The sequence below is a fragment of the Gadus chalcogrammus genome, chromosome 16 (assembly GCF_026213295.1).
Source record: "Gadus chalcogrammus isolate NIFS_2021 chromosome 16, NIFS_Gcha_1.0, whole genome shotgun sequence".
NCBI classification, from domain to species: Eukaryota; Metazoa; Chordata; class Actinopteri; order Gadiformes; family Gadidae; genus Gadus; species Gadus chalcogrammus.
Window position 1 is genome coordinate 6571661 of NC_079427.1, and position 25000 is coordinate 6596660.

The 25000-nt window shown below is 45.5% G+C and overlaps 1 protein-coding gene across 1 annotated transcript in view; it reads right to left on the bottom strand.

The window, feature by feature from the left end:
* Positions 1 to 25000, bottom strand: part of tyw1 (tRNA-yW synthesizing protein 1 homolog (S. cerevisiae)) — a 52505-nt gene that overhangs the window by 9533 nt on the left and 17972 nt on the right. Inside the window, 8 exon segments of the mRNA XM_056610362.1 lie at positions 1417 to 1521; positions 9764 to 9902; positions 16159 to 16206; positions 16208 to 16260; positions 16262 to 16317; positions 21461 to 21570; positions 22687 to 22728; positions 22730 to 22829. Coding sequence (XP_056466337.1) covers positions 1417 to 1521; positions 9764 to 9902; positions 16159 to 16206; positions 16208 to 16260; positions 16262 to 16317; positions 21461 to 21570; positions 22687 to 22728; positions 22730 to 22829 — 653 coding nt within the window.

Genomic DNA, 25000 nt, shown 5'->3' on the forward strand with positions numbered 1-25000 from the left:
TTCAAAGCTTTTAAATATGTATTTTTAATCAAAAGTGCACCATCACAGCCCCCAAAGAACCAAAATACAGGAACTCTAGTGTGAACAAAATGTCTCGAAATCTTGAAAGAATAACTTTTCTCACGCACACCAGGACATGAAGAAGGGATGGACGCAGCATAAATCCAGCCGTGTTATCGATTTAACAACATGGGAAATGTCTGCGTGTGACACAGGCGCAGACACAGCATATAATTAATGAGCCTCCCCAGTCAAACCTGGGCATTGAGCTCTTTTTATCTTTATAGAGAGAGAGAGAAAGAGAGAGCGAGAGAGAGACAGAGACAGAGACAGAGACACAGAGAGAGAGAGAGAGAGAGAGAGAGAGAGCGTGCCTGTGCATGCATGTGTGCGTGCGTGCGTGCGTGCGTGCGTGCGTGTGTGTGTGTCTGTGTGTTTCTGTGTGTGTGAGATGAGTAAGTGAGAGAGATTTTGTTTCACATATTTCCTCATTAGCAGGTGAACAAAAACATAAATGAATGAGTAAATACTGGAAGGGAGGAATTTACAAACGGCTTGATTTGAGTTCCAAGTCCCCAGTTGGCGGTTGATTAAAAGGTTCTGGGGTGTGTAGGATGAATTAGATCCCTGGTGTGGAGCAATTAATTATGCTTTTTACTCATTAATATGCAGTTAATATTAATATAATATAACTTATACTGCAGACTGATTGAATGTATTATCAATTTGAAAATTATGTCAGAGAGGACTTGTGGAGTGGATGTTTCAGCTTTGTCAAAGAAAAAAGAAAAAAAACATTAGACAACACAAGAGGATCCAATCAAAGAACACCCTTGGACAACACTGCTGCGAAAGTAAGTGTCCGGAAAGCATGCTGCCGGCTCATTGGCTCTCGACAAACACATTGACGAGGTGCAAATGAGATCAACATTAGTGTGGTCCCTAGACACACTGCGGAGCAGACAGGATGGAGAGAATAGCACATTAAAATAACTCAACGGGGAAGAGAGAGTCCCTCAGATACAGAGGCATACTAGTTGGTGCGTGGAGGGAGGAAGAGAGCAAAAAACAAAGAGCAAGACAAGATGAGAGAGAAAGAGGGAGTGAGAGAGACAGAGAGAGAGAGAGAGAGAGAGAGAGAGAGAGAGAGAGAGAGAGAGAGAGAGAGAGAGAGAGAGAAAAATAATGACAAAGAAAAATAAAAAAAATAGAAAGAAAGAAAGAAAGACAGAAATATAGAAAGAGTGAAAGAAAGAAACACTGGAACAAAGGGAGAAGCGAAAGAGTGAAGAAGCGAAACACAACACAGCAGAAGGGTGGAGCATAAGCCTAGGGCGTATCAACCACATCAGCCTTCATTCTGCTCCTACGATGAACTATGAGGACGGCGCGATCACTACAGAGCCCTACTTTGACCTCCCTGAAGTCTGGCTGGCCCGAGGCCATGGGTTCAGAGCAGGCGGTGAGTTCCTCCAAGGTCCAGGCCTTCACCAGGGTTAGTCTGTACACCGTCCTCTGCCTCTGGATGGGGCTGAGGGCAGTGGTGGAGGGGGTGGTTGTGATGGTAGGAGCAGGTACCCAGTCAGGAAGGAAGGGTGGATATTTAGAAGAGACAGAATGCTAAGGCCCAATCCCATTTCTACCCCTTACCCCTTCCCCTTCCCCCTCCCCCTGGTTTTGAAGGGGTAAGGGGAAGGGGTAAGGGGTAGAAATGGGATGGGTAGAAATCCCTTACGCCTTCCCCTTACCCCTTCCCCTTACCCCTTCAAAACCAGGGGGAGGGGTAAGGGGAAGGGGTAAGGGGTAGAAATGGGATTGGGCCTAAGAGATGGTAGAAGGAACAAGGAAGGGGTTCCTTGTTTCTCCTAAAGAGCTACTTTGCACAATATTCAGTTGAATCAGTTCTATAATTCATGGAATGGGAGATTGGGCCCGCTGTTTTTCTGAACTTTCAAACGATGTGCTGGTACATTCAAGTTAGGATTACTACTCTTACTCATCCCCAAGTGCAATTTTAGCCCAGGAACAAGAAGGTAAACTTTCTCTCCATGGGCGGGGGGAGGGAAACCGTCACCATTGATTAATACTGTACTTCAAACATGATCGTGTGTACTGCAATCGTGATAGTAATACTGTGTACTACAATTGTGATAGTAGTAGTGTGTACTGCCATCTTGATAGCAATAGTGTGCACTGCATTATGGATAGCAATACTTTGGAATATAGCAGTAGTTTAAAAACTCTCTTCCTCTCCCTCATCTCAAATGCAGGCAAGAGTTTAAAAATACTCTCCCAAACACATTCAAGCGCGTGCGCGCACACACACACGCACACACACACACACACACACACACACACACACACACACACACACACACACACACACACACACACACACACACACACACACACACACACACACACACACACAGAACCACGGTTCCGCTCTCCCCGTCTCCGTCTCCGTCTCCCCACCCAGCGGGGAGGAGGGTAATTGGCCAGTGGAAGGGAGGAGGTGAGGTACTTCAAGCTGCCTGTGCCTCGGATCCAACAGGGAGCCGTGACCTCATCATCCCCCCCGCCCCCCCCCCCCCCCCCCCATACACCCACACCCCCTTCCTCCCTCTCTCTCTCAGGTGGGCAGGAGGAAGGAGAGAGAGAGAACAAGGGGGGGGGGGGGGGGAGGGATTTGGAGAGAAAGAACCAAACAGGAAGAGATGGATGAGAGAGGCAAGGGATGGAGAGGTCAGTGTATGGGCCCCTACTGAAGGGCCCCTGGTTGTGTTCCATTGTTTAATACACAGACCACGTGCCACCCCTCCGTCTGTTTGGGGTCTTTGGGGGCTCAGCTGTATCACCACATTTTATAAGACCTGCATTTTTGCTCATAATAAACATATTTGGTCGAAATTCGATCAATTATATCAGAATCAATACATATCAATGTTGCCTAGACATTCAGAATAGAAAAGTCACCACTGTAAACGTTTCAGTTCAATATGAATTACAGTTAGGGATGGACAAAAGGTAATGCAAAACCATCATATCAGGTCCTAAACGTTTACATTCTGTCGACGTGTGTGTGAACATATTACATTATTCCTATGGAGTACTCATTTTCTTTAGCTGAAGCTCCCAGCAGAGGAACTTAATGTACAGACGCAGTCACACACTTGGATGGGGAGCTTGGCACGCTGGAACAAGGTTTGTTAAAACATAAAACACAAAATGGACGCATCCCTTTCCAATATGGGTATGAACTATGGCGGGGCCAAGCGCAGGGCAGCTACATTTACGGTTGTTTTTGTTGGTCGGTTGGTTGTGGGCCTCTTGGCACCAAATGCGACGTGCTGCGTTTGAAAAACAAACTGCTGCTCAGCGTTCCAGCCTTGACCGTGTGTCCCTTCCATTACAGAGGCAACGGCTCATATCTGCTCTGCCATCATTGTAGTCCTTCAATGCATCAGGGAACCTCACAACAATGACCGTGACCACACTCTCATCCCCATCGCCTCATGTGAGCCAGCGCTTGGCTCACGGCAATATGCCGCTCATTACAATGTCTGAATCGTTTCCTCCGTCTCCCCTGATAAGACAGGAAGAGGGAGGGCTGTTCTATGGTTCCTGCTGACCCAGGGAGATTAATATGATGATGAAGACAACGGAGCACTGACACAGGCTGTGTGTCAGACTGACACTTCAATTCGTCCTACTCCATTTCTGGATGGAAGGAGATGTCTATCAGTGGAGAGAATAGAGTGACAGGACAGTTGACCACATCAGGACGACTGGATGTGCTTAATAAACATACATCAATATTTTTAATAAAACATTTTTTAATGATTTATTGAAATAAAAGTGGTTATTGGATTCCACTCCGATTTTTGTCCCGTCAGGTTGTCCCCTCAAATATAAATTATTTCTAAATAAATGATGTGATTGAAAATACATATTCAATAGAAGCCAACTCCATCGTTGCACATCCGATTCCCCGATATTATGATTTGGTTCCCCACTAAGTTGTAATGAGATCTGGGCCCTTGCTTTCCCCCAACCTTTCAAACTTCCTTCCTCACTCTTGGAACACATGCTCACTAGTCTGTAGTCGTTAAAGGAACAGAGTGAAATACAGCCATAATCTTTGACTGTATCCAGACCTTACATAACTCTCCGTCTAAAAGGGGCCAACATGCTCACTAAAGGTTAACTGGAGCACAGCGGAGGGTCTGATTAGATGCTATAGGCCGCGCTACAACAGCTCCCAAAACACAACACAACCGCTTTTCTTTAGAATCAATACGCTGGCCTCAATCTTCCTGGGTATTAACCATAAAACACACTCCATGTCACTTAAGCTAGGGGGCCCTTGAAGTGATGTCTATCTCTCTCTTTGTTCTATCTCTCTTTTAACACCCTCTCTTACTTTTATTCTATCTCTCTTTAAACTCTCTGTCCATCTCCCTTTCTTTCGTTCAATCTCTCTATTAATTCCCTCTCCCCCCTCTCTGTCTTTCATTTATTCCATCTTCCTCGATTGTTTCTCCCTCTGCCTCACTCTTCCAGCTTCACTCTCTATTGTTGTCTTATTTTATAACAAGCAACATATATTGTTCTCCAGGCTGATAGATAGAGACCTACAGGACTGTGTAATATAAGAATATGATACGGTATTGCTTTGTATGACATCAGCTGAGACATTAAATCCATAAAGGGCATCGTGGTAGTAAAGTGTTATGGGCCTGTTTACTCTGTGATGGATGGAACTGCGTGCAGTGGCTGAGGTGACCCCATATCAAACGTCAATATGCGTTTTGAGGACAGCCTATAGTCTGACGGCTTCCCAGGTTCCCTCCAGTCTCAACCCACAGAGCCCTCAGCCCTCAGCCCCTCTGACCACCTCTGCTTATTGAGTATATTGTACCCTTATATGTATGCCCAGTGTTGCCAAAGTTACCTTGAAAAAGTAATCCGATTACTGATTACTAGTTACTCATTAAAATAGTAACTTAGTTACTTTACTGACTACAATTGCTTCCCCCCCCTGTCAACAACTGGTCTTCAACCCCGGTCAACAATTCTGTGCAGGGGGCTGGTATGGGGAATTCAGGGGGGTAAGTACCTCTTGTATACAGGGCCCAGAATTTGGTGCTACGGCCCTGGGTGCACACACTGACACACGGCTTTCAACCACTTCCGGCAACTTTTTAATGCGTAGACAAAATATCACCGCGCGCTTTACGGGGCGATCACCAGACGCAGCTCCACACACACACACACACACACACACACACACACACACACACACACACACACACACACACACACACACACACACACACACACACACACACACACACACACACACACACACACACACACGCACACACACACACACATGCTCACACACGCACGCAGCACAGCGCGACTAATCCGCCGCTAATAACAACTGGTGACGCGGACTCTGGAGAGTCAAGGTCGACACTCGCCTCTGATAGATTGAAGTCTTTGGAGACTTACGCTTCACACGCACACGCCCTCTCACACAAATAGACAGACAGACAGACAGGCAGGCAGACAGACAGACACACACACGCCACTCCATCGCTCTCAACGCCAATCGGTGATCAGGTAAAACATTTTTAAAATAGTAACGCACAGTGTCTTTGATGAGTAACTCTAATCTGATTACTGGTTTGGAAATAGTAACGCGTTAGATTACTCGTTACTGAAAAAAGTGGTCTGAGGCCAGTAACGCGTTACTGGCTTCACTGTGTATGCCCATCTGGCCCCTATTGCCGTCCTAACTATACCTGGAAGGGGGAGCCCTCTTCTGTGCCTGCTCTAATTTTGGTGTGGAGAGTTTTGGTGTGACCCTAACCCCATTACTTAGGGTTAGGGTCAGGCTGTTGTATAGTGTAGGGGCCTGTGAGGTTCTGTGGGGGTGTAACTTTGATTAAGGGCTAAAAGGGTACAATTGACTTGTCTTGACTCTTAGATAGTCTCCTCATGGCAGACGATACACATTCCCCTTCCTAACTGCGGGTGAAACAGTCCCCGCAATGCAGACCTTACTGGACAGCAACTGCATTTCTGTAACTGATAACACACATTATCGGAATTCATTAGTAAGACAAACATGCTAATCGTTGTATATTCATGCAGGGAAACTTAATGCGTGTAGCAATGAATCAATGTTATTTTTCAGCATTGACCGACGCGGTAAAAACAGCTAGTTTGTGGCAATTAAAGTGTATGACCCCTTAGCAAGGATTTACACTGTGCCCGTTAGCCGTTCTCATTAGCCTGAGTGCTAATGGATGTGTCCACCACTTACAGAAAAGGGCCGGACGGGAGGCAGTGTGCTCATTGCGCGCCACCAGAGTGCAGGGTTAAACAGCGTCGAACATGCTCGTCCCGCTGGTCGTTTCGCTGGTCGTCGCCTCACCTGGCCTGTCTTCGAACAATGGCTGGCACGGAGAGGTGATTTAGAGGTGGGGACTGTAAACAGGCTGTGGGAACATGAATTACCTTTGCCGCTGAAGGGTGATAAGAGGAGGGGAGTTAGTGATGTCGTAACTTCTTTGTTGTCCTGTTTTGCGTGTTGCTGTGTAAGGATTCCTTTTTGGGCCCCACGGTTTTGACCTCCATAAACATGCCTGATATAGTACTTGCCATGGATGCCTAAATACCTAGGTCATTTGGAACTAAGTTACCCAATGCTCATATTGCGGCAGCTAGTGATGTCAAAGTCATTTAGAAGTGTAGTACATGTACATGTGCTATGACAGTAATAAAGAGTCTTCATGTAAAGATTCTTCTCCTTCTTCTATTTATTGTGCATAATATGTTTGTGTTCTTAGCATTGTGGGGTACTTATTGTGTTTGGTTACTTAGCATGTTAGGGAACTTAGCACGTTGACGTTCTTAGCATTCTATGGTACTGCGTGCTAAGAATGCTAAGAACGTCAATGTGGTAAGTACAGGAAGCTAGTAGCGAGCATGAAGGCTAGCAACAATGTAGGTAGGCTAGCGTGTAAGGTGGTTGACATGAAAGGGTAATTTGGCATATAGATAGGGTACTTGAAAAAGTAATCTGGGTAGATTAAGCTTTAAAACATCTAGGAAAAACATGAATGCTATAGTTGGTAGTATAAATGGTGATAGCAGGTGATAGCAGAATGATTCACCGGCAACCTTCGATCTGTATGAAATTGAAAGGGGTGTGGACGTTGTGGAGGCTTTGGGCTACAACAGACCAGTCCATTAATCCTTCAGCAGGCTGGCTCCAATATTCTTCCAAATACCACCATGCCAACCGACACGCCTTTTAAAGAAATGAGATATCTTTGGAGGCCCTCGTCCCCACAAAAGGGATAACGAGAATCCCAGTTCCGGTTGTCTTTGATGTGAGATGGCCTGAAAGTAGCAGCATCACGATGTCATCGGGTAGCAATCTGTATCTGTGGTCACATTATAAACTTGCTCAACAGCAGCAGAACTACACCACACTTTATTTCTATCTGAAATAGTTAGTGGTGTGAAACCATTTACATCGTTAGACAGGTTAAGATGTCGTTTTCTTAAGCAGATGAGTTCACTTCCCGAATGGGGGAAGATAATAAATTAAAGCGATGAGGCAGGCAAAATGTATTAAGCAGATATTAACTGAACACTTAATTAAGAGTGCCAAGGGCCAACTTTTGACGTGCGTGTGTGTGTGTGTGTGAGTGCGTGTGTGTGTGCGTACGTACGTGCGTGCGTGCGTGTGCATGTGTGTGTGCATGTTGGCCTCAATGTGCCATGTTCAATTTCCTTGATCAGACAGTAATGCCTGATTGCATAAAGGATAATGGCAACTGAATTTAAACCTACTCACTCCCATTAGATAACACACAACGGCTGACCCTGGGAGTGTTCAATGAATACACACCTTAATTGATGATTAATTAGATCAACCTCAGGTAAGGCAAAATCGATTAAAACAATACAGTACGACTGACTACCGTGTCACGGAGAAACGCTCCATTGATTTCTGCTTCTTCCGGCCGCTCTCAGCTCTTCAAACAGTCTTCCTCGAGTGGAGTATAAATAGAGAGGAATCATAAAGATGTTAGAAGCACAGGAGCGTGCAGGGCCATGGCACCTGACCAGCCACACAGCGCCGGCTGCCTCCTATGATTTGCACACCTTTGCCCTGCAGGTGAGCAGAACCAATCAGAGGGATATACTGTGATTGCGCTGAGGCTGAGGGGAGAGAAGTTCTTGAAAAAACTCCCTGCCCTCTGCAACACAAGGTCACCGGCGGAAGAGCCGGCTAACACACGGCCAAGACCAGACCATGCATATACCCCGGCAGACTCTGCTTCCACTCCACTATGGACGGGTGTTCATGGCGGTTACGTTGAGGGTATTTATGGAGTGAGGTAAGGAGATAAAGTAAGGTAGGCGTTTGTGGGGAAAGCAGACGCAGAATTGTTAGCATCTGGGATGCCCTCTGTTTATCAGATGCCTCTGTTTATCAGAAACAGAATAAGAATGATTTTTATTGCCAGGTAAGCTTGCACATACGAGGCAATGAGTCATGATGCGTGGCTGCTTAAAATAAATACAAGATGCTATTTTAGGAAACGCAACTTAAGAAGAGAAGATGATGAATGAAAATGGGATGTTTATTTTCAAATATTAAGATATATTATAATAAAATTATAGAACCTAAATCTGAACTCATATATATATATATACAAAATGAAATGATGAATAATGAGGTTATAAAGGCGCTGATTTTACTTGTCTTTTCCCAAGGATTCCACCTTCTTATCCAACTGGAGGGGGCCAGATGTCCTCTGCCATCCCCCTGAATCTACACGCCCAGCCTGTTGATTTAGCCTGGTGGCCTGATCCCCTGCCGGAGATGATGGAGTGAGTCAGCCTGACTCTGGGGCTACAGCAGCAGGTAATCACAGACAGGGGAGCAGAGTCCTTTATGAACATGGGGGTGGGTATAGTCTAAAGGTTAGGTTGAGGGACTTCCAACAAATAAGGAACTGCGTTTGAACCTCGAACCCCACACTTTTTGCAGGCAATCTTTAGCAAGACGCCCCAACCCCTACCTGCTCCTAAATGGCTCTAAAATTAACATTACATTTTCTTGGATAAAAGCATCTGCTTCTAAATTCCAAAATAGTAATAGTAAAAAATGTGCCTGTTTATTGTACATTTCATTGTTATATATTATATCACCCTCATTGGAAACCTACAGTCTGGAACAGGATAGATTAGTAGTTAAAATGTAGTGTCTCCAAGCCCAGAAGGTTATGGTTTCAAACCCCAATGTCTGCAGCCTAACCTGCATGCATGGTGGCCCCAGACACCCTCATACCTACCTGCACCTCAATGACACGTATCCAAAATCGACCACTTTAGCATCTGCTAAATTACTAGATAGTAAACAGTAATTACCTTTTATATCCCTTCGACTATCAAGTCTGCAGTCTGGAACAGGAAAGTGTAGTAGTTAGGACATTGACTCTCAGCCTAAAAGGCAATGAGACGGAACCCTAAGGGCCGCAGTCCAATGACCAACCCCTTAACTGCCTCTTAATGACGCCTATCCAAATTAACTAGAAGTGACGTGGGAGAAAAGCATCAGCCAACGACTACATAGTAAACACTCAGTTTTGCAGTTGGTGCATTTTGCATCCATCTGGATATAAACGCCTGTAGGGAAGAAGCCGGGGCAGCCGGGATCAGACGAGTGCTAAACTTCTCCCCAAGGGCCTTTGAGGCTGTCTAGGAAGCGTGGCCAGAAGTCCCTGTACAGGGGTCAGTCCATCTTCTTCAGGCTGTCCTGTATGATGGTGTCCTTGCACACACACAGCTGGACCACCGGAACCAGACTCCTGGACAACACGGCGAAAAGAGGGGAGACTGAAAAAGGTGTCAAGAAAACTATCCCAACACAGTTCTGTGTTTGAATGACACATCTTTGCATGGATAGAACACGCACTCATAATAAATATGAATGCTATCAAGGTCAAATGTCATGAAGCGCTTTGAGCCCAGAGCACATATAGCGTGAATGCCGGTTAAAAAATTGTTGCTCGCTTCGTATAGGACTCAAGTCGGTTATGGATGCTTTGGGCTCGAGAGTGTTCAAACAGTGTTGGAACTGTTGGCAAATCGTTGATGGTCATATGTCCCCGAACGTCATAGCAACAAAACCAGTTTACGCTAAGGGACAGACACACTAAAAACATAAACGTGTGAAATGGATGATTGTTTGCTTTGAGGCAAAGACAAGACATTTGTAATAGAAGTCAGAGGAACCACATTTAGGGAAAGCTATTCAATAATATTGGACCATTAAACCTCATGGTGTGTTAATGGTTGTACTCTTTTGGTTTTGTTCGAACACTTGAGACAAACAAAGCACATTATCAAGCAAGCAGAACCTCCAGGGACATGGGAAACCTTTCATGTTCACTATGAAGCTCATCGCCACAGACAGAGAACGATAGGGATATATCATGGTCGAAATGCTCATAAGCTGAAATTGAAAATGGAGAACGTCAAGAATGATGAGAATGCACAGGACAATATTACACATGCCCTCATGCAGGAATGATGGAGTATAGTCCACCTGCCTTGCAAAAATAAATGGCTTGTGTCTTTCGGCTATGTCATAAACACAGATAATTGGTCATCTTTAAGGCCGGTGAACACAGAGAACAGTTTAGTCAAGTTTATGGCATCCAGAAAGATAACCCATTATGTTATGCGACCATAATGTCCGTCTGTAATGGCACCCATTACACTCCTAACCATCCCTGGAAGGAGTGATCCCTCACTCTGCCTTCCTTCTCAAGGTTTCCTCACTGATAATGAAGCGAGTCTCTCCTGGCTCGGTGAAGGGCTAGGGTTAGGGGGGAGCCGTTTATTCTGGCCTGTGAAGCCCTTTGAGATTTTAACTGTGATTAAGGGCTACACTAATCCAATCTACTTGATTAGTTATTTTTTCCTTAGACTGATTAGGACGGCGAAATACAGGCTCTGTTTCAGAACCAAGGACAGAGAATTCGAGTGTATTTCAGAACCACGGACAGAGAACTACAGACTGTGTTTCAGAACCACGGACAGAGAACTACAGACTGTGTTTCAGAACCACGGACAGAGAACCACAGACTGTGTTTCAGGACCACGGACAGAGTACTACAGACTGTGTTTCAGGACCACGGACAGAGTACTACAGACTGTGTTTCAGGACCACGGACAGAAAACTACAGACTGTGTTTCAGGACCACGGACAGAGAACTACAGACCCTGTTCCAGCACCATGGACGTTTAACTATGGAGACATTTCAGGACAGACACACGTGGAAAGAGGAGAAGAGGTTTGAGTGATGAGATCACTCTCCTCTCCTTCACAGCTGGAAGAGATGCAGGGATAATCCAGTGTTGTTATACCCTTCCTGCTCTGTCAAATGACAGGTAAACAAAATGGCCTCGACCTTCCGAGCCAGACTGTTACAACAGCAGCCACTGACAGTACTCAACTCTTACCAAGAATAACTTTGCCCCTTGGAGGACCGCAAACACACGCCAGTGTGGTATCCTTCATGTGTGTGTGAGTGGGAGAGTGTGTGTGTGTGTGTGTGTGTGTGTGTGTGTGTGTGTGTGTGTGTGTGTGTGTGTGTGTGTGTGTGTGTGTGTGTGTGTGTGTGTGTGTGTGTGTGTGTGTGTGTGCTTGTGGTGTGTGGCAGGTTGTGTGTGTATAAGATGAACACTAAGCCGTCTCATCGCAAAAAAGAAAAAATGCGGGGGTGCCTCCTCATTATTTACTCTTGTGTGCGCCCGACTCTGCTCTGCTCAGCTTGCTTGCTATTTATTTATTTACTTATATATTCCCTCTGTCTACCTTTTAATCTAAAGAAAAAATGAAAACATTGAACGTTTCAGTCCCTCTTTCCAAGAGCGGCCGTGTATTGACAGCACAGAAACATTAACCACTATACAACAATCCGATAACATACATGAACGAAAGATGAGGAAAAAACGATTCATAAAAAAGAAAAAAAGAAAACGCATAATTCATCTTCTCTTTTTCTGCTGACAGAGAGCCAGCAAACCAAGCAGAGCTGCCAAGCAAAAGATATGATAAAAATGGCACAGAAACTTTTTACATCCATTCTTTCAGCCCTCCCCCACCCGCAGCACACACTATAAATAAACCATCTCCACAGTTGATAGTGTCACTTACCCACAATAACACACGCATGAACACAAACAAAATAATCAAATAAAGAACGACACCGCCTGCTGCGAAGCACTAATGAAGAACAAAATCAACAAACCAAAACGTTTCAGACTTGTGCTTAATGAGGCTGGAGAGAGCTGGGTCTGTCGGGGTAAGTATATGACTTCCCCGTCTCCTTCTACCAGTCTGCATTAGGAGGAAGCCTTCCTACTTTATGAACGTTCGGGAGACGACCCACGTTTCCATCACGTGAAGAGAGAGTGAAGAAACACTTATCTCAAGAGAGACTAATTACTTCATTAGTTAGATTGACGGTTTTAGGGAACAGAAGGTAGTAATTGATAGCTCCGAATGTAGACAAGTGCATTTCACACACACACACACACACACACACACGCGTGAATGTTCGCAGACACACACACGCTGACACATGCCCTCACACAAGCGCACATACTGTATACACACTCATACACACACGCACACCTACTCACACACACAAACTTATTTGTGGACACAGACACACACACACGGACACACACAGATGCTGAAACACACGTTCCCTGAAACGCAGATGCGGACACAAACACACACACACACACACACACACACACACACACACACACACACACACACACACACACACACACACACACACACACACACACACACACACACACACACACACACACACACACACACTATCTAATCAACGTAATGCTGGGACATAACCTCGGTGAGTTCTGACAGCTACTCTATCGCTATAGGTACCTCTGGCAGGTTGGGCCAGAGAATGATTGATTGCTGCTGTCATTGTCTGGGTCGGTCTACCGGGAGAGGATGACTCTGTGATTGACAGACAAGATAGCCACTGAAAACTCCCCTGGGGCGGGCCATCATCATTGTCTCGTCCACATCCGAGGTCAGTGTGCGGCCATGTGTTTCCAGACATGGGTGAGATGGATGAGAAGGACGCTGAGCGTTGGCGTGTAGACCGAGTCCTGAAGTGACCTGTCTATGAGTTCACTGGGGAAAACGTATGGTGAAACTTTAGCATTGAATTAAAAGGTTACGCCAGATATCTGTAAATTGGCCTTTTCCTGTCTTACGCACATTCATTCGAGTTGTTCCATTCCGAATGTATCATTTTGCGTTGAAAAGGGGAGTTAGCTGGGTTAGCATTTGCTTACTGTATGCCGCTTCCATTTCTTTGCAGAGTTACAGTAGCCTAACCGCTGTTTATAAAATAGAACAGTATATAATTTTATTGTCATTGTACTGTGTACAACGAAATTGTAGCAGCATCCAAGAATACACACAAACATAAAAATATTAGTGTGGGGAATACACTTTGAATTACTTTCCATAGATTACCAATGGGTTCCAGATAATTACTCATCCAAACTGAGTGCCAGTAACAACCGAGCAACATTGTGTTTTGTCTACAAACACACAAATAATTTGGCACTATTTTCGGCGCTTTGATTATAAGGCTACCTGCGTTTCGCCGCTGGCGCAATCACATGATCAGCTGCCTCTGGCTGGATCATCTCCACGGAGGGTAGCCTGTCAGCGTGGAGCTGAGAGGGAGGGGACATGTTTTCCAAGTCTGGTTCTCTTTGGCCCTTTCCCCGCTCTCTCTCTAACAGCTCTTGAATCCTGCCTAAAGCTGAACGGGCAGTCCTTATTCATTAAAACAGTATTCTGCCTGTCTATCTGTTGTATTCTATCTATCCACTTGTCCACTGGAGAACTTCTTGAAGGAACCTTGACCACAGATTATTGGACAGTAAGCGTGATTTGCAATTTAATCCACACACACAGAGTCCACTCTCTGCGTACCCTGCTTAAGTCTCTCCCCTCAGCCCCACTACACAGCCAAACAGCAACCTTGTTGTATTTTGATAGTCGATTAGTCTGGCAATCAGGTGACAGCTCTAACTGGGACACTTGCACACCAACTCGAGTGTTATTGCCGTCTTTCTGCGGTGAAAACACACATTGATTAGCTGACACAGTGGATAAACGCTGTCAGCCCCTACCTGGGCTGTCTGTACTCCACTACGCAGCAGCCCTGTAGAATACAACTGGGTGTCTTTCCCCCAACAAACAGAGCCTGCTGTGTTGTGTCCAGAGCTAATTCCCAGGGGATGTGGTCTTTGAAGGGTCACACATAGGTGACAATGGGATTCTCCAGTGAACTGGAGCTTTTGCTGTATTGTTGGATGTATAGAGCGGAGTGGACAAAGTGGTGAAGGGGGAAACTACACAGGGCTGTCATCCAAATGTCCCTTCCTACGGCACAAAGCCCTCTCCGAGCTGTTGCAGCCACCACCGACACTACCTTAACCGAGAGAACCACCTTCTCCACAACCGTTTCCACCACTATGACCTCAACCACCACCACCACCATCATCACCATCACCATCAAGACAACCGTCATTAACGCAACCATCTCCACCACCACCACCACAACCACCTACACCAAGACAACAATCATTAACGCAACCATCTCCACCACCACCACCACGACCACCTACACCAAGACAACAATCATTAACGCAACCATCTCCACCACCTCAACCACAACCACCTACACCAAGACAACAATCATTAACGCAACCATCTCCACCACCTCAACCACAACCATCTCCACCAAGAGAACAATCATTAACGCAACCATCTCCACCACCACCACAACCGCCACATGCAGAATAACCACCATTAACCTCAAATCATCTCCACAACAGCCAGCATTGTCTACCCCCTGCTTTCAGCCTACTTTACTGATAAAATATTAAGCACTTTACATAACAAATTGTTTCGTTGCCCACTGAACCACCGGATGGTCTTTTGATTTAATGTTGACATAATGAGGCAGTGTTGGCCGAATGTAACCACAGAAAAGCAGAACTATTTATATATTCTTATTAATATCATAGTGATTTCTCAGCATTTGCCACTTTAGTTATGGCGGGTAGATCATTTTTGTCCATGCTGAGTGAATTATGTGTATTTTTATACCTATCAGCAGATCAATGCGAGAGAGAAAGAGAGAGAGGGAGAGAGAGAGGGAGAGAGAGAGGGAGAGAGAGAGTGAGAGAGCGAGAAAGAGCGAGAAAGAAAGAAAGAAAGAAAGAAAGAAAGAAAGAAAGAAAGAAAGAAAGAAAGAAAGAAAGAAAGAAAGAGAGAAAGACAGACAGACAGAGAGGGAGAGAGCCTCGACTTAGCATTACAAACAGCAATGCTGCCTTTTGGGAGGCACCTTATCAGCCACTGTCCTCAACATCCCCTTTCTCCAGGGCTTCAAAGAGGAGGGGAGGGGATTTTGCCTGCCTAACGCAAAGCAAAGAGACAGATGGTGGCTTCTTCTAAGAGCTAGAGGGGTACAACAAACGGTGGTATTTTTCCCTTTAGCACATACTGAAAGCCCCTACTTGGGGAAAAAACACTGAAAGGCTTTTTTAAATGGTCAAGCTGGCTTTGAAGAGCAACTTTGTCTTAATATAAAGTTGTGAAGAAATAGACCTCATGAGCTTAGCCTCTCTCTCACTCTCTCTCTCTCTCTCTCTCTCTCCTCTCTCTCTCTCTCTCTCTCTCTCTCTCTCTCTCTCTCTCTCTCTCTCTCTCTCTCTCTCTCTCTCTCTCTCTCTCTCTCTCTCCATAGTTTACTTACTTGCAATTATTGATGGTTTATGTGTGTGCTGAAAGGGGGGCGAGAGTGTTTGACTACCAACCAAGAGGTCCCAGGTTTGATTCCCAGATGTCCTACCCGTCTGCATCCTACTGTAGGCAACCCACCATCTTACTGAACTGCATTTGTAAGTCAATGTAGATGATGGCATCTGCTCAATCCCAAAATTCTAAAATGGTAAACCACTGTCTCGATTCAGTGGCGCTCCCAAAGGATCTTCTTGGGGAACTATGCGTGGGTGACAGGGAAGCTGGAGATGGCAGAGGAAGGAGTTGATTTCGGAGTACATGATTGGCTCGACCACCAGGGAGAGGGCCGCAGTGCTCGGCCCGCCAGGCCTTCCTCGTATTGCTCGGGCTCGCCCCTGGAACTCCTGCGAAGCGAGAGGGTCAAAGGTCGAAGGTGGTCAGATCAAAGGAGGCAGATGGTTCCACAGAATATGCTGGGTTTGGAGCGCAAGGCCCATGCTAGTCTGAAGTTGAGAAGGCGGATGTCGTTAAAAACGAGACACAGAAATGCACTCTGGGAATAGGGTTTTTGTCCTCCTTAAGGAAAACTCTCCAGTTCATGCCGTAGGCAGACTCACCTTCCCTGTGCCGTGGCAGTCAACGGTAGAAGGCAATAAACCAACGAGTTGGAGAAATCTGGGGTTTTCTCAGGGAAAGTGAAAGATGAAAAACCATTTGGACACTTTTGAGCTCATTTGAGAAAATAAATAACAAAATAAATAGTTTGGAAATAGCATACAGAGACGGAAAACTGTTGATTTTGTTAGCAGCAGTGATTATGATTTTCTTAAAAGTAGGAAACCTTATTTTCAGCCAACGCTGTTGTCTAAAACCATTAGGATACAAGCCACTCACTTACATTAGGGTTGATTAGTGGCTTATGACTTAAACTGGGCTAGAAGAGGAAAGGGTGTGCAAATAACGTAAAAAAAAGAGGGAGAGATGAAGACAAGGAGAAGAGAAGGCTCAATCCCTCGTCTCTGTCCAAAAGGCTGAGGTTTAGGGAGGTTGGCCTACATCCTCAATTCTCCTTCCCCGACCCCATACCCCATACCCCCTGCTCCCCCAGCCTTACCCTTCCCACTGGGGGGCCTCGGCTTGACAAGCTCCAGCCCCGTGGATCACAGCGCCGCAGTGGGCAGCGGCTCCTGACTGATGCGGAGAACAAACGCCCAACTGTCACTTCTCCCGGAGGGCAAAGCGTGACGAAACAATAGGAAAAGGATCAATAGCAAGCTTATGAAAGCTGGTGAAAACGACTCAGAGTCATGAAAAAGGAAGCCAATCGAATCTGGATGTCAAATGCGCTCGGGTTGAACGTCAATCAAAGTCCTAGTGTCGAAGCGCAGCGCGGTTCATATGTTCACGGGGAAGCTTGATAACACGTTGAAACACCCTAAGAAAGGCGAATAATACATGCCAATGTCTCCTAAGGGTCCTTGAAATGTTGTGGAACGAATGTGCGCAATAAACTCTGCTATCCACGGTACTGTCGTTAACCCGTGTGTCCTTGTCTGCACCTCTAAATGCAGACATATTAAAAGGGAGTGCATACGGCCATATTGTCATGTTCTGCTGCGATCCCATACGTTAGTGTGATTTAGGGTCGAGACGCCAACGGCGCGACAGCGAAGGGGAGCTCAATGTGGTCGTTGTTAAGACATTATGGACGGGAAAATATGGTGTGAGAGTATGCAGCAGAAAGACTCAAACACTCTCAGAGAGCGTTCCTCATTGCCCTCCAAATGAGCGTTGTCTTCAAGGCTGCCGCTCACAACACGATGTTCAAATTCGTCCACGTCATTCAAGAGGTTGTTTTTCATATACTCAATACCCTCATCCGACAGCACAGTCTGAAACGCCCCCCCCCCCCCCGCCTCCCAAAGGAACGAACAACAACGAAACACCAAGATATATTTTGCAACAACTGCAACAAAACATCAGTCGGCGAAACGAATGCCCCAGGAGAAACTACGCCTCGATCTCCACCTAATAACCGTCCCAACGGCAGGCGGCCGAAGTAGCCTGGTCTGGAACCTCATTAAAAGTATATCTGCTCCATACGAGTAATGTGGAATCCCATTATCTACCACACTAGTCAGTGTCTAGGGGTCGTCGGGGGAGCCGCGCAGCACAGATGAAGTGGTCCATCACGGCCATATGAGCCATCTGCATCAGCCGGGGGGGAAGCCTACCGACACGAGCTCTGCGTAACGACTCCGGCGAAGACTGAGGGAGCAGGTCGCCGGTGTGGTTTTCCTAGAAAGAGATCATCCTTGCTGCCATCTACCTATGTATATGCCCGTATAGGTGCTGGTGTGTGTAGTGATGGATTCAGTCTCATTGGAGCGGTTTAAACTGGTAATGATGGGAGTGATGGTTTGAATGGGTTGGTTGGGTTGCGTCTCTGTGTCAGAAAAATGCATGTTTTTTTTTATTGTGTAGTTTTATCTCCCCTCCGCTCAGAGAGATGCGTTATTGATATCAGAATGGAACACGTTCTGTCAGGAGATGAGCGAGCCCGTGTCTAGCCAGGAGAGGGTCGTCTTTAACAGCCGAAGGACTCTCGCCCGTCACTTTTTACTGCGCCGCCGCTCGACTTCCTCATCATTTATTTAGCGGGCTGATCCTTGTGAAGAGAGAGGCCACTCATGTGGCAGTCAGTGTGACAGCCTGTGCTGCTGATAATAACAGATGTCGTGAATTAGTGTAAAAAAAAACGTATTAAGGCAGCTTAATGTATTTCGTCGACCTTCTTAAATATGTTATCACACCAAATGCTGTCTTGATCCTGTTCTTGCACGGTCAGTTAAATATTTTGTCAGGGATTACAAATGTTAACAGGCCCACACACCCCTCCACTATACTTTTACTATAAAATGTAAGTATAATACATTTTTTGTGAGATGCGTATCATTAAGGAGCAGGTTATGTAACTTGCTTAAGGAGGCCATACCTCAACTATTAAGCCTCTTCGTTAACTTAACTCGAGAAAATGAGACTTGATATGTCTCATACTCCATCCATGACTTGTTGTGTGTTTTTATCAGTATGAACCAAAACCACAGTGATGAAATAATCCATGCAGCCCTAGTTAACAGCATGGCTTCACCACAAGTACCGAACCGTGACACTTTCAACGTTTCAACAGCTACCACCTCCCGGGAAACCAAGTCGATAGCAACGGGTGTCATTCACCGGGACACGAAAAAACCCTCCTTCTCGCTCCTTCTAAGGTGATCCGGAGTGCACAATAGCAGCAGAGTGGGCGATGCATAATTAAGCCGGAGAACGCACTGGGGGAACTGGAGACAGACAAACACGGAGCAAAGTAATACGCGGATAAATAGCCAATCGACCGGCAAAGCGTAAGACACGCATGCCTCCGAGGCGAACTGCTCCCTCACAGTCAACACGGCGAGGCTCACAGCACTCCGGTCATTGTTAATTAAACCCCTGCATTCATGATTCATGAAGGTGGAAATCCCATCTACACACAACCGCCTGTCTTTACTGGGCCCGATAGAGGGCTTTGATGTATGTGTTATTAAGGCGTGCCTGTTCCCTGTGGTTAATCCCCCTGTGGACGCATCATTAGCATGTATGATCAATCCACATTATGAAAGCCAGGAGAGGCACACACCGGGATAACTCATACAGTATGCTTTACAATGAAATGAGAGAGAGAGAGAGAGAGAGAGAGAGAGAGAGAGAGAGAGAGAGAGAGAGAGAGAGAGAGAGAGAGAGAGAGAGAGAGAGAGAGAGAGAGAGAGAGAGAGAGAGAGAGAGAGAGACAGAGAGACAGAGAGACAGAGAGACAGAGACAGAGAGACTAGAGAGAGAGAGAGAGCGCGCTAAAGACGGCAGACTCAATTTGGTGATAACCTACACTAACTTACACTGTGCGACAAGGTCCTTTTAATGCCTGCTAAAGCAGACCGCTGTACCTCTACAAAAAAACATAGTAACTCATACATGCATGCATGTGGGTTACAGTCTAAAATACTTAATACATGGAAACATAGTACAGATACAAGTCAATACAATTTGTTTGAGAGTGGCAAGTGTTTGCTAAGTCTGTGCTAACTGTGTGTGTGTGTGTGTGTGTGTGTGTGTGTGTGTGTGTGTGTGTGTGTGTGTGTGTGTGTGTGTGTGTGTGTGTGTGTGTGTGTGTGTGTGTGTGTGTGTGTGTGTGTGTGTGTGTGTGTGTGTGTGTGTGTGTGTGTGTGTGTGCTGATTTGCATCTACTGGTGTGTGCCAAGCTGACAGAGATCTGACAGCTAAATTAGTCTTTAGTCTCAACTGGCTGCCTCGGTTCTGTGGTACCTCCAAAGCCTACTCAGACTCTCAGTCTGCCCTGTGTATTAATAGCACACAGTGAGCTACGGGGAGCACAGCAGTATAACCACGGTGAGCGCGCTGCTTGAGAGCTGGAATATGATGAATGTTGTTATTCTAGGGAATGTAAGTGGTTATTTATTTAGAAGCACATTCATAAACAGGCTATTCTTCATGATATGTCCGTTTATAGGATGTAGAGACATGGTGTCAGTTCTCTAAAAAAGGTTATTAGAGAACTTTAGGTTTCGGTCCTTTTCTTTCTGTCCAAAATCGAAAAAGCATTACAAAAGTGAAGAGAAATTCAACAGTGCTCTAAATTAAACAAATTAAATTCAATTGAATTTAATTGGATTAAAATAAATCGTCATACACTTGTATTCCTAATCAACACATTCTTTCACCAATCTCAGTGACAAATGAACCACTAGTTAGCTGTTTAGATGAGCTTTGGAGACCTTATTTCACCATAGTGAGTCAACAACCAAAAAATGAACAGCCTTTGAATGAGAAAAACAGTGAGAAAAAACAGTGAATTAAGCATTCATCAGATAGAGTAGAGTACGTTATTCAGAAACCTGAGGTTTTCAATGAAAGAGGATCATCTACTTTAACACAATGACATAGTGTTTTTTTGTTTTTGTGTGTGTGTGTGTGTGTGTGTGTGTGTGTGTGTGTGTGTGTGTGTGTGTGTGTGTGTGTGTGTGTGTGTGTGTGTGTGTGTGTGTGTGTGTGTGTGTGTGTGTGTGTGTGTGTGTGTGTGTGTGTGTGTGTTCGCCTTCCTGAAACGAATCAGGATAATAGACAAGACATCAAACATTATCATTGTTGTGTCTGAATATTGGCAACACCAAAAAAAAAGAGATAGTCAGAGAAACAACAGAGAGAGGGAGAGAGGAGGCATCAAGCAAGCGAGAGAGAGAAGAGAGAGAGAGAGAGAGAGAGAGAGAGAGAGAGAGAGAGAGAGAGAGAGAGAGAGAGAGAGAGAGAGAGAGAGAGAGACACGGAGAGAGAGAGAGAGAGAGAGAGAGAGAGAGAGAGAGAGAGAGAGAGAGCAAGCAGTGCAGCTTGAACAAGATGCTCTAACCTCTACATGGTTTAGAGTTCAGTCTCTTTGGAGAAAGTGTCTGCTGACGACTGGATGTCAGTCGATGGATGTCAGGGACGGACCTCTGAAGTGGCGTATCCTGCTCTGGGGATGGCCCAGTGCCACCTGGAGAATCTCCTCCGCTGGGTCCATCTTCCAGCGCCACTCGGGACACATCGGGTTAGTGTGGTGTCTGGTCGAGGGACATAGAAAGAGACCGACAGAGCGTGAGAGAGAGAGCGAAACAGAGAGAGAGCCACAGTGAGAGGGATATAAATAGATAGTGAGACGGAGAGAGAGAGAGAGAGAGAGAGAGAAATACACAGATAAAGAGAAAATACATGTTGAAGAAAACAGATGTGACGGAGAGAGATTGTAAGAGAGTAATAATGTGATTAAGACAGGGAAGTTGGACTAGTAGGGTCATATAACAATTGGCTATGTGAGAGAAGGTCATATAGCAATAATCAGATCATCTCTGCATTTTTCATGCAAGACCTCACCTCGCTTGGTCACGGACATCCCTCATAATGACAGTGCTGAGGTACTTTAAACAGGTGCACTGAGGGCTAATTACAGCTGTAAATTGACGTTTTGGCATGTGTGTGTGTGTGTGTGTGTGTGTGTGTGTGTGTGTGTGTGTGTGTGTGTGTGTGTGTGTGGGTGTGTGTGTGTGTGCGTGTGTTTGTCTGTGTGTGTGTGTGTGTGTGTGTGTGTGTGTGTGTGTGCGTGTTTGTCTGTGTGTGTGTGTGTGTGTGTGTGTGTGTGTGTGTGTGTGTGTGTGTGTGTGTGTGTGTGTGTGTGTGTGTGTGTGTGTGTGTGTGTGTGTGTGTGTGTGTGTGTGTGTGTGTGTGTATGATCAACTTAAATACCTTGTAGGCTGCATTCCTGCCTCATACCCATAGTGATAGGCTCTAGTCCGCCGCCCGATGGAAGGATAGGGAACTACCTTTGTCTCGGGTTTAGGAGGTTTTAAACATACCCTTTCTTGGTTCCTACCCTTTCTTGGCCACTGACCCCCATTTTTGGTCAACTCCGTATTCCTATATCGACATTTTCTCATTATGTAAAATTCCCAACGTCATTAGTTAGTAGTCAGACGCTTGTGGCTTCAAATCCTTTGGCAGTCTGTAAGTGTAACAGACTCTTTGCCCTCAAGACTTTAACATAACAAATATAGCGCCAAATATCCATAGCCTCTGAGTCAGCAATGTCCCAAGACCCCAATATGCAATTCAAGCGTTCCCAAGGTCGGGAACCACTGTTTTCCTGGCGAAAACACAGAGGAGCTGTTGTGTTCTACGCTCACCTCCAGCAGAAGACACACTTGTTGGCGCGGGCCAGGCTTGGCCTCCATGCAGCGGACAGACTCGATGCCATTGAAGGTGTGCAAAGTGTGTTTGTTTCGGCTACATAGCTCAAGATGCAAGATGCAGCCCATCAGTTTGTACCCTGTACAGAGAGACAACAGTTAGGAGATTTATATACATTATATATTAAAATACAAAATCTAACATACAACAATTTCATCTCAGAAAAAACATCAAGCCCTAGACATTGATGCCTTAATATCAGGAGCAACCTATCGATTCCTGTGCCCTTAGGAGCCATTAGGCTCCCATTGATTCTCCCCCTCTAAATGGTAATTAACTGTTCTACAGTCTTCTTCGATCAGTTAGCTTCTTGCCGACAAAGGATACGCTGGCACGTTTGAAACAGGACTGTTTGTAACATACAGGCTCTATAAATATATTCTGACTTTGATAAAAAATGCTCAATTACACTCGCATTTAGAAATGTACATTTAGAAATATATTGTATTTTAAACAGCTATGGGCACAACGCATTGCTACTTTAGAAGAATCGATCTCACAGAGGCAGAGACTCAAAGTCGAAGAACTGAGTGTAGCTATAGTGAACTTATCTGTAAACTCTCAACTGGTACGCTAGCTGCATTCAAATAAAAATAAAATGTCGTTATCGATCTCCAAAGTTTTTCGTCTTGTTTCAAAAACAAAAATCGGGGCCAAAATGTGGACAGGAAGCTGAGTGTTCCCTCTCTGGAGCGCTGCCCTTTAGCTCCTCCACCACGGGGCGAAGCATCACACTGCACTAGCATCAAACCGCTATCCCTCCATAGCTGCCCGTACCCTTGGCTAACCTTTCTGCTCAGCATGCACACGGCCACGTGCACCACATTCCCCATCTCAAGCAGGTGGATTAGATTCCGGGCACCGCAGAGAACCGCAGCTAAACCTGGTGGGAGGTGGCGTCTGATAGCTCTGTGATCGCATCATCTAGCGATGTGTTCGCAAGCACAAAAAGGTCTGTTGACCTCTCCCCGGTGGGTCTGTCGACTCAGCAGAGTGCGGGGTTTGGACTTTCTCTGCATGGCATGACCTATCCATTCTCAGTGTAGCGCAGTGTGAGCTGTCAAGTTCATACAAGGTGGCGCAGGTAAGTTGCGTGACATTGCAAATGCCCCCTATCCGCTCCTTAATGTCCATAGCTGAAATGGCTGTACGGTTGCTTTGGATGAAAGCGCAAATGCTGTTTATTACTTAAGTAATAGTAAGAAATTTGACACAAATAAATCCAATTATTGAATCCATCAAAAAGGTCAAAAGAATATTTGGCTGGTTTTGATTTGTATGAAAACAGAAATATTCTTCATAAAGCAGCTGTCACTCCAATCCAGGGGTTTCAAAACAGCATCACAGGAAATGGCAGAAAGCATCATCCTAAAGGTCAAATACCACACAGAGAACAGTCGGCAGTGCCAGCTCCTCCCATTTAAAAACACCTAAAAATGTCAGCCTTGGTTTGTTGTGGAGTGATGTGGCTCCAAATCTGTATTCCTATTTTGTGCATTTTATTCATGAGAACAATTCTGTATTAATAGGTATTCAAATAAAAACAAATTATAATTTTCCTATCTTTGAAAGTATAACTTTCACTGGGGGACAACTGATATTTATGATGACTTATAATCTTTGAAAATAACCTTTGAAAATGTCAAATAGACATTAGCATTCTTGTTGGACTATGGCATTCTAAAAGTAGGCATGGATGGAAATGTACACATGAACACACACGGCTGTAAGTGTGTCCAGATATAAAAAAACACCCAAACCCATCACACACATCCATTATCAGCAGTAAATGTTTTACTTCCAAAAGAAGAAAACTATTAACTCTGTAATCTGGACCCCCACTGGGAGTGGATCTGGCCAAGAGAAGAGAAGGAGGAGAGAGGATTGGGGAGGGGAGGTGAGGGGAGGAAAGGGGAGGGGAGGGGAGGAGAGAAAATGAGAGGAGACTGGTGGAGAGAAGAGGAGAGGAGAGAGGAGAGGAGACAAGAGGGAGACAATAGCAGATGCAAAGGGGGAGAGAACAGAAGAGAAGGGGGGTAAAGAGGAGATAAGGGAACAAATGAAGGAGAGTAGAGGGGAGGATGGGAGATGAAAGGCGAAAAGGAGAGGAGAGGAGAGGAGGAAGAAGAGAGGGGAGGAGGGAAGAGGAGAGCAGAGGAGAGCAGAGGGGAGAAGAAGAGAGGAGAGGGGAGCAGCAGAAGAGTGTTGGAAGAGGGGAGAGTGAAAGAGGAAGGGGGGGAGAGGAGATGA